The 9,752-nt window shown below is 42.0% G+C and overlaps 1 protein-coding gene across 1 annotated transcript in view; it reads left to right on the top strand.

Moving 5' to 3' along the window:
* hic2 (hypermethylated in cancer 2) overlaps positions 1-9,497 on the top strand; it is a 22,648-nt gene extending 13,151 nt beyond the window's left edge. The window contains exon 2 of the mRNA XM_007563520.2: positions 1,103-9,497. Coding sequence (XP_007563582.1) covers positions 1,151-2,911 — 1,761 coding nt within the window. The 5' untranslated portion in view covers positions 1,103-1,150 and the 3' untranslated portion in view covers positions 2,912-9,497. The remainder of the gene's footprint in view (positions 1-1,102) is intronic.
* The last annotated feature ends 255 nt before the right edge of the window (positions 9,498-9,752 follow it).

The raw sequence follows: 9,752 nt of genomic DNA, 5'->3' as shown, positions 1-9,752 counted from the left end.
TAACCTTCTTGTTATCTGTTGAATGATTGTCTCTCACTCTCCTTGGCCTTAATAAAACAGACATGTCAATAAAGACATCAGCTTCCTTTTTAAATGGCTTCCTACCATTTAATTTTAAATGAATTAAGTGAGAAATGAACAACGTTGATTACAGATAGTAACTGCATCCTCACCAAATGTGGTCAGTGCAACCTCGCAGTGTTTTAGCCTGGTGCATTCAGTCATCAGATTTTTTTTATTTATTTATTTATTTTTAAGTAACCAGTTGCCAAGCAGTGTCCGTCAAGCTAAAAATCAATTTCTCAGTGCATCACTACGGGTAGCAATTACTTGTATTGAGAATTTAAGTAGAATTGCTAGCTAAGATTATTAGCTAAGATTACATGTGTGCCGGTTGGGTGGAACTTCTGTTTTCTGTGGCTCATAAAATGTATGATAAAGATTTACCCAGTGACAGATGCACCACTGCAGCACAATTACTGTGCTGGTCATTGTTCACATTGTGACACGACCCTTTAACAAGTTATGTAGACCTAATGTAAAACAATAACATGAGTTTCTTCATGCAATGTGCTTATTTTGGACTCGACTCTATCCAAATGGATTTCCAGTTAGTGAAATAAACAAGTAAAATACATGTGACTTAATGTCTGGTTGTTAAATATATATTTTTACACTGAAATTAAAACATGAAATAAAAAAATTGGAAAATACTAAATGTAATGTCCAATTGGAAACAAAAATGTAGAAATTCTTTAAATTTTATGATTTTTATGTCCATTAAGATCATGAGGACAGGGCACTGTTTTATTTTCATGTGGATTGATGCAACATTAGCCGTTAGCTAGGAGAAGCAGCAAGTGACACACAGTGCGATCACGTTCCAACTCAAAGGAGGTGCTGTTTAGCACAAATGAACTGTTCGATCCAGTGACTGGATCATTTTAATGTACTGTTCCCAGAGATTCAGTTCACTCAAATGAACTGTTGTTCCTGTTACTGCAATACGGAAGTGGAAATAGAAGATGGAGGGCTTAACTGTCATTCACTGCTGCGTGTCTTTCAAAGTACGAGAGCTAACCATCTTTTCTCTCTGTTTCAGCTTTAGGTGGTGCACGTGTAGGAAGACAGAGAGAGAAGGAAAGAGGAAATGGAACTGCCAAATCATGCCAAACAACTGCTGCTGCAACTCAACCAGCAGAGAGCCAAGGGCTTCCTCTGTGATGTCATCATTGTGGTGGAGAACGCTCTCTTTCGCGCCCACAAGAACATCCTGGCCGCCAGCAGCATTTACTTCAAATCTCTGGTCCTCCACGATAACCTTATTAACCTCGACACGGAGATGGTGAACCCCTCTGTGTTCAGACAAGTCCTGGACTTTATCTATACTGGAAAGCTCCTGTCGTCGTCAGACCAGAGCAGTGAGCAGAACTTCAGTGCCCTCTTGACCGCAGCCAGCTACCTCCAGCTACATGACCTCGCTGCCCTGTGCAGAAAGAAGCTCAAGCGCAGCAGTGGGAAGTCCCTACCAGGAAAACCCTCCACCCCAGGTCCGCTCAGCCGCTTGCGCCTCAACAACCAGCGTCTCTCCTCTTCTACCCCTGCTGGTCCCAACAACCACTATCCTCCGACTCCTTCTGATGCCGACCAACCACAGCCAGATGAAGGCCTTCGGGACAAACTGTCAGATGATGAAATGTTTGTTGGGAGCTCTGGGAAAACTGGGAATGGGGGAAATGGCAGCAGTAACGGTAATCTCAGCAGTGGGGCAAGTGCTGGAGAGCCAGATCTTGGGTTAGATCTGTCCAAGAAGAGTCCTCACTCTGCTGGCACAGCCATCGACGCCCTCAGTCCCCACAGCAACTCCCAAGAATCCCCCCAATCTGCCTCAGTATCCACAACCAACAGTGCCTCGCTGGATGACTCCTCAACCACCCTGCCAGGTGTAGACGCATGCATCTCAGAGAACATGGAGCTAAATTCCTCCAAGACGCTAGAGGACTCCCAAAACCAGCCTGAGGGCCCACCGCCCCAGAAAAAGACTCGACATGCTGCTCGTAAGAACGAATGGCCCAAAAAAGAGGCATTAGGATTGAAGTCTGAAGATCATGACAGGCCTTTGGTCAACGGAGTGATTGTAGGTCCTAAAGATGGCCGCTCCTCTGGCGCTGGTGGAGGCAGTGGTAACAGCTTTACATCTGACCAGTCCTTCCAGTGCAAAGATGAGGAAGAAGGGGGAGAAAATGGCCAGGACCACAGTGAAGAAAGTGGTCAGAGTGATGGAGAGAGTGCAGGAGGTGGAGGAGGAGCAGGAGGCGGACACCATAGCGCCAACTATGTGTACCGGCAGGAAGGTTTTGAGCCAGCGTTTGGGGACAACCTCTATGTGTGCATTCCCTGTGGTAAGGGCTTCCCCAGTTCTGAGCAGCTCAACGCTCATGTGGAGACCCACACTGAAGACGAGCTCTACATCAAGGAAGAGGGAGGGACCTTTGTGAAAGAAGAGGACGAGGAGGAGGCGGAGGACCTCTCTGCCCCTGTAGGTCCCTCCAGCTTTGGCTCCGAAACTCGTCCCTTCAAATGCACCGTGTGCAGCAAGAGCTACAAAGACCCCGCAACTCTGAGGCAGCACGAAAAGAGCCACTGGCTGACCCGGCCCTTCCCCTGCAACATCTGTGGCAAAATGTTCACCCAGAGGGGAACCATGACGCGCCACATGCGCAGCCACCTGGGCCTCAAGCCATTCGCATGTGAAGAGTGCGGCATGCGGTTCACACGGCAGTACCGCCTAACGGAGCACATGCGAGTTCACTCCGGGGAGAAGCCGTACGAATGCCAGCTGTGCGGTGGCAAGTTTACCCAGCAGCGCAACCTCATCAGTCACCTGAGAATGCACACCTCACCCTCTTAGAAACGCATCAAGCCAAAGAACTACAGGAAGAGAGAAAAAGGAACATTTCTCCACCTTTTTTTCCATCTCAGAAGCAAAGAAATGCACACACAACACACACACAGTTCTTGAATCTGATTCCAGTTCACGACACCCTGGCTGAGTGAACGGTGTAGCTGCTCGCCACAGTGCGCTCTCTTGGTGACGGTGGGATCCCATTGATGCAAGGATAGGGTCATCGGTTATAGCGAATGACAAGTGCTCGCCTCTCAGGAGTTTTTAGAGGGACTATTTACTTGTGTCTCTCTCCAAAGTCACAAAGCCATGGTGGAGAGGCACAGTTGGTTAAATGTGAATGTGGGCACCTCGTACCCCTCAGCCGCCTTCCTCTCTTCGTGGTTTAAGCATTAAATCTTAAGAGTTTCTCCCCCCACTGTTCCTAAAACAACTTTTGACCAAAAAGAAGTAGGTGCAAACAAAACTGGCAATAATTCAGCAAAAAGAAAATTTTTACTCTGACAGCTTTATGATGTTGGTGATGCTACATATGTATGAAAGAGGAGGGGTAACTGGGTATGGGACCATCTCTGTGCTTTACCTGAAAGTCTAGAAAGAGAGAACGAAAAGCTTTTCTCAGGAGGACATGTTTGTTTGTAGAAGGTAACAAATACTCTGTGTCCTCTCTGTGGCTGTTTGCATTGATGTAGACGAGAGTTTTTATTCAATTTTGTTTTTTTTTAGATTTGCCTGCTAGAGCTCCAAGGAAAGAAGCTGGAAAGAGAAAACCCTTTGTGGTAGTACTCGTACTTTAAGAGCTTGTCATGTTTCAGTGAATGTTTTAAACTGGAAGGTCTTGGGATTTTTCTGGTCAAGTGCGGGTGGGGGGTTGGGGTTGTTGGGCAGGGAGGGAGGTTTAAAGGGGTGTTTTAAACCTAACGCTATGTTCAGTGGGTACGTTATATTTTTCTGTATAGCTTTCCTCCCCTTGGAAAAAAAAAGAAGTCTATTTATATATAGGCTTGTGACCTCGCTACCTCTGATTACTCTATGAACTCTGTCGATTTAGTTAAAAGTTGCTTATGTAATTAATTGTAAAAAGTGTGTAGATTATGTAACTTCTCACCCAATGCTTTAACCTGCCCATCTCTCAACACAGGTTTTTGATGCTCATAGATTTTACACATTCTGATTGTCTCTAGCTGATATTTGTACTTGTCAAGATATAACTTTTCTTTTTTTTAATTATTTTCATGTTTTTGGGACCCGGGTCACCGTGGCCCCCAGTTCAAAGTGTACTGTAGCGTCCAGCTTGGAGCAAATAGTGGTTTGTTGGTTAGTTTTAGATGTATAGTGTTCCAAAGATCTTATGAATGTCGAGGAGAACTGAACTAACTAACAAACATTGCTAGGCAAGTTCATAACCAAAGTTTAAAAAAAAAAGATGTACTTAAGATATATAGCATACTAAATTATTTCTCTTTTGATTTCTTTTAATTCTGTATAAAACAAAATAAGAATTATCTTCTAAAGTCCAGACAAAGAAATCCACTCTTTTTGTGATTGTTTTGGCCAATAACTCTGAGGCTGGTGATGGTTCTTGTGGTTTTGCAAGGAAAAGCTTGTGCTGATTGGTGGGCTGGTGGGGATGTAAACACTTTACCACCTGGTGGGGTTCTGGAGGGACTGGTAAAGTCTAAGACATGTTCACTGGGCACGTTTATCCCATTTCTGTTGTTTTGTTTGTATCCAGAGTCCTTATCACTTTATATTCTCTGACTTTTAAAAACAGGACTTGATGACAGTTTGTGTTCTGTTCAGACCAAAAAAAAGAAAAAGAAGAAAAAAAAAAAGAATAGGATCTATAATCAGAATTTTAATGTGAAGTTTAAGTTACTCAAGTCTTTTCAGTTTTTCTGAGCCGAATTTGTGAAAACTTGTCATTTAAAAAAAAAAAAGGAGAAGCAGAGATGCACTGGACAGCTTTATAGTTATATCACTAAAGATGACTTAAATTATTTTGAACTGTTGGTGATGTACATCTTTCATTATATTTTTAGATGTACCTCAACAGCAGCAACCAGAGACTGGCTCTGGGTCACTTCGCCCCTTCGCTGATTTGTACCTCAGTCTCATCTCTTCCTGTGTACCTGAGGCTTGTAGTTCACACTGTGATTTCAAAAACCCGACTGGACTAGAACATGTCAGGCTGTGCAAACTTGATATATCATCCTGATAGTAATCCTTGTCAAACTGTAAGAAGACTGTGTGTGCAATTAATTGCTAGAGCAGGGTAACACAAACACTAGTATCAGTCCAACGATGCCTGGACAACAAGCTACAGGCCTCAACTCTTTCAAACCCTGAAAAGGAGAGGAGTATGCAGAAAATGAGACGGCTGTGTAAACGCCGCTGACTGCAGAAAGGAGGACAGTAATAAGTTAGTTCTTGCTGGAATCAAACGGCAGGATTTTCCCAGGAAACTTCTGATTGTACCTAAAGTATTTGTGGTGGGGCAGCTTTGGTTATACACCTGCAAAGTTGTAGGTTGTTTCAGAAGGTAAACTAATTGCACATTGGGAATCGAGTTTTGAACTATTTGATTTTTTTTTTATTTTTACTTCAAGTTGTGCATTTTTCATGGACAAATGGTTGTAAATCTGCCGACATCTCAGTGTAATGCCTAAGATTCTTGTCCCTGTTTGGGTCACAACCAACAAATCAATAAAGACCAAAACTTCAAACGTACAAAATGGCGAAGGGGCGAATTATTTAGTACTCGTAGGGAATGGCTTGTTTCTTGTTTGTCTGTTTCTCTGCCCAGTGTATCTACTCTGAAAACTCTCACTGTGGATCATTAACCTTCACTACAAGTTTTTGGTATAGACATTCCTCTGTAATGTTGAATTTTAAATGCCCTCTTGAGTTTATATTTTTTGGTTATACTCCCTTCATCCTCTTGTTAAGGTCTGTGAAATGTTTTTACGGCGTTGCAGCTGAAGCTTCGTTTGTCGGTACCTGCATCCTGGACTCCCAGAGTTGTTACCTAATTTAACATTGACTTTCTTGTTGTTCTGCATGGTACACGGGAATTTTTCACACTCCTCCCCACCCCCCCTTCAAACAACAACCATGTTATTTATCACCTGTGACCTCTCTTGGCTAAAGAGGGAGTCCTCAATGCATTGCCTTCAAACGTTATTGTACTTGTCAGCACTAGGTGCACTGCAGCACGATGTCTGTAATGCAAAAGGTGTTTGTACATTATCTTTAGCCATCTCTGCAAAGATTTTCTTTTTTTTTTTTGCAGCTGCATTTCAATGCTTGCTTGTTTGTCAAAACAAAGAAGAAAAAAACAAACAAACTCCAAACTGTGACCATACTACTACTATTACTACTAGTACTACTACTCTTCAAGTACTTCAGGGATTGTTCTGCGTGTGTGAACACAGGCTCTCAGCTACATTTGTTAGATAAAGCGTATCAGTTTCTCTGTATTTTAGACTTTGGAGAAGCAAAAAAAAAAACAAAAAAACAAAACACTAGTTTCATATTAAGATGAATAGGGGGGAATCTTTTTCAACTAACTCAAAAAGCCTTGACAAAAGGCGAGGCAGCTCAAAACAAAGTCTACATTTTTAGTTAGTTACACAGTACGTTCAGAAATGGGTGCAAAGTTGTACAAAAAAAACTTAGAAGAAAGAAATAATAAAAAAAAAAGCTCATACCCAAATTCACAAACTATTTTTTAAACCAAAGCACATTTGAATGATTATGGAACCATGTGTGGCTCTAAAAAATAAAAAATAAAAAAAACAAACAAAAAAAGAAACGTATGTATTTATCTCATTGTTTACATGAACTTTTACAGTTTTACAGACCTCACTCGAGGCTCGGCCAGTCAAAGATTTTTTATTTGACTTTCTCTTGTGTGTGCGTGTGTAATTAAGATGCTTTTCCACAGACGTTGCTGCCAAAACAGAAGCATAGCATTAAACATGGGGTGAACTGCTGCATATTCAATTAGGGGAAGGGTGTGTGGTGTCTCCTCCCTGCCAGCTGGCTCTGGGGTGACCCTGCACCCCGTTCTCCTGCCCTCTGGCCCGTCTTCAGATGGGACTACAGGGAGTGGTGGGGGGAGTGGGCAGTGCATCCTTGATGTATTAATCAAAAAGGCATTGTTGGTCTGTTAGCGTAATGTTGCCTCTGTGTTTACCAAAACACGCTCGAGGCGTTGCTCCTCTGCTTAAGCCTTTCTAAACGGTCATCTAACATGGTACACCTCTTACCGGCCGCTGTTTTTAAAACCCATTCGGAGAATGTAGCATGATTTTTCTTTAATTTCTTCCTTTTTGTTCTTTGCATGTGAACGGGCTCATCAGGTAGTCTTAACTGTGAATCTTACTTGTTTTTGTTTGGAACTTTTACATTTTCCTGTGTTCTGTGGACAAAAGCAGCACAAACCTCTGGCTGGCCGAGCCTCAAACAACATTGGCGCAAACACTTTTCGACAGTGTTCTCTGTTTTTGTTTTTTTGTTTTTTTTTGGTTATCAAATGTCTATTGTCGGTGATGAATGTATTTATTTCCGGGGCCTGCCCTCACCTCTCTAAAGAATTTTCTCAGTGTGTGAGACTGAGGTGGAGGCGGGACCCCCTATTTTTTTTTTTTTTTATTATTGTTTTTGTTTTGATGACTTTCAAGCTGAATCTTAAATGAGACTCAAACATAGCCATTAACCACAATCTGTGAAGATTTTTTTGTGTGTGTGTGTGTGGGAGAGCTGATGTATGTTTTTTTTTTTTCCAACTTAAAAGAAAATGGTCTATGGCATTTACACCTGACAGTCTGTAGAGTTTTTTTTTTTAATTCATTTGTTTAATTGAGTGGGATTTTTACCCACATTGTCTTGAGTTCTCACTAACTGGACACAGGGGATGTGAACTTTGACCTCCTCCTGTGTGTTTGTCTGTGGACCTGAGCAGGACGCTGTTGCTGCCTGTGCAGAGCGGAGGCTACTGTATGTTTTAAAACTTGCTCTCCCTGGGTGTTGCCATGCTGCTGATGCTGAAGAAAATAAAACTATATAAAGCTGAAACATGCACATAATTCATGTTTTTCCTCTTGAACATTAAGTCTCTTGTCTTAACCTTCCATCTTTCTTTTGTTTTCATTGTCTCTTATCTCCACTTTAGCATATATGTTTTGTTTTAGAAATGTTGGATGAGATAGCTTTACTAAGTGCACTTTGTATGTTTTCTAAAGCTTCTGAGAGGACTCAGAGGCTCTCATATCAGCTCCGATTTACCCAACGGTTTCTTCTTTCTCTTCTTACCTCATCATTGTTATTGTTTGCTAATATTAACTAAAACCCATATCATTATGCAGTGTTAGAAAAGCTTTAAAATAACACATGAAACAGGAAACCCCTCAGAGAGTGCGCAGCTCTCGGTGTTCCTTTTGTTACTCTTTAGCGACTTTTGCGATCCACCTTTTTCTTTAATCGGTGATATTATGAAGGAGCTGTTCTGTCTAGTTATTTTGTAAGTGATCCTTACCTTGGCAGGCTGAACCAAAGCTAGTTTATAAAACAGCCTTCAGTGCTATTAAACCCTGTTTTAAGCTTTATTGCCCCTTGCTTTATCTCGGATACACCTGACGCCTGCTTCAAGCCGTTTTGGTTCTCTGTAATCTTTACTGCACAGAGGCCTCTATACTCTGCTCTGCTGCATTTTTTCAGTGTTTACTGTACCTCCAGTGACACCTAAATACCTCAAAAACTTCCAGTGTTTACAGACAAATGCTGTCTTGCCATTACATTGATGCTGTTTTGTTTTTCTTGCCGTCCATCTGTAACCAAAAAGAGTTTATAGAACCGTATTTTCATACAAAACATTTTCTTTACGTGTTTCTACGAGTTTATTACAGCACATTGTCACCTTGCTGTGCACTACATTCACAGACGGACATGATTAGCTGCTAAATGTAAAGTTAGTACTTGAGGAGTTGACTGCTGGAGCTGGGTACATCGAGCTTCCTCGCTGGTTTTCTTCAAGAACAGCCTCTCAATAATGTATCAGGATCTATGGGGCTGAGAGGCTCTGAAATGGACCTGCAGGGTCTTTGCTGTTGAATAATTAAAAGGGCAAGAATCCCTTCCCCTTTGGCAAACACGCATCTCATGCAAAAGGTGCACACGCCCAGGTGCCCTCTTTTTTTTCTGCCATGTGTTAATGCAGACCTCCTTCAACGCAAACACAGATGCCACTGTCTAAGTCTGCAAGCGTGGCCTAAAACCATGCGCGCACACCACCAGTATTTAAAGGGAGGTTTCCTGACCCTTGTTGTGGCTTTTGGCAGCACCCAGGCTGGGCTCTCTCTCTATCTATCTCTCCTTTTTCCCTCTCTTTATCTCCACTCCTCAGAGAGCTCGTATTCAGGTCAGAGCCACCGCTGTGTGTAGCGATCGGGCTCGCAAACTCAAAGTGTCATAAAAGTGTAATACAGCTGACCTCAGCACTCACAACCTTGCAGTCTTAATGTACAGCAGTGAGGAAGAATAAACTGTTATTTTATGATCTTTTCATTAAAAGCTTGATTGAAAACCAAAACTGTGGCTTGTCTTTGTGTTCTTTATAGAGATTTTACCTTAAAGATCAACACAAAGTAGAATATATTTGTGAGGGTGAGTGTTTCTAAATGAAATTAAGGTTAACAATTATCTTGAGCTGACCCCATCGACTAAATAAAGTGAAACTGTGTTTAGTACAACTGTAAACATTAAACATAATCATGAAGACCAAGCAACACAACAGACTGGGCAAGAATAAAGTTTAATCTGGGATAAAAATCTTAAAACACAGAAA

The sequence above is a fragment of the Poecilia formosa genome, unplaced genomic scaffold, assembly GCF_000485575.1.
Source record: "Poecilia formosa unplaced genomic scaffold, Poecilia_formosa-5.1.2 Scaffold148, whole genome shotgun sequence".
NCBI lineage: Eukaryota > Metazoa > Chordata > Actinopteri > Cyprinodontiformes > Poeciliidae > Poecilia > Poecilia formosa.
Note: the sequence above shows the minus strand (reverse complement) of the source record. Positions and strands in the feature narration are given on the sequence as shown.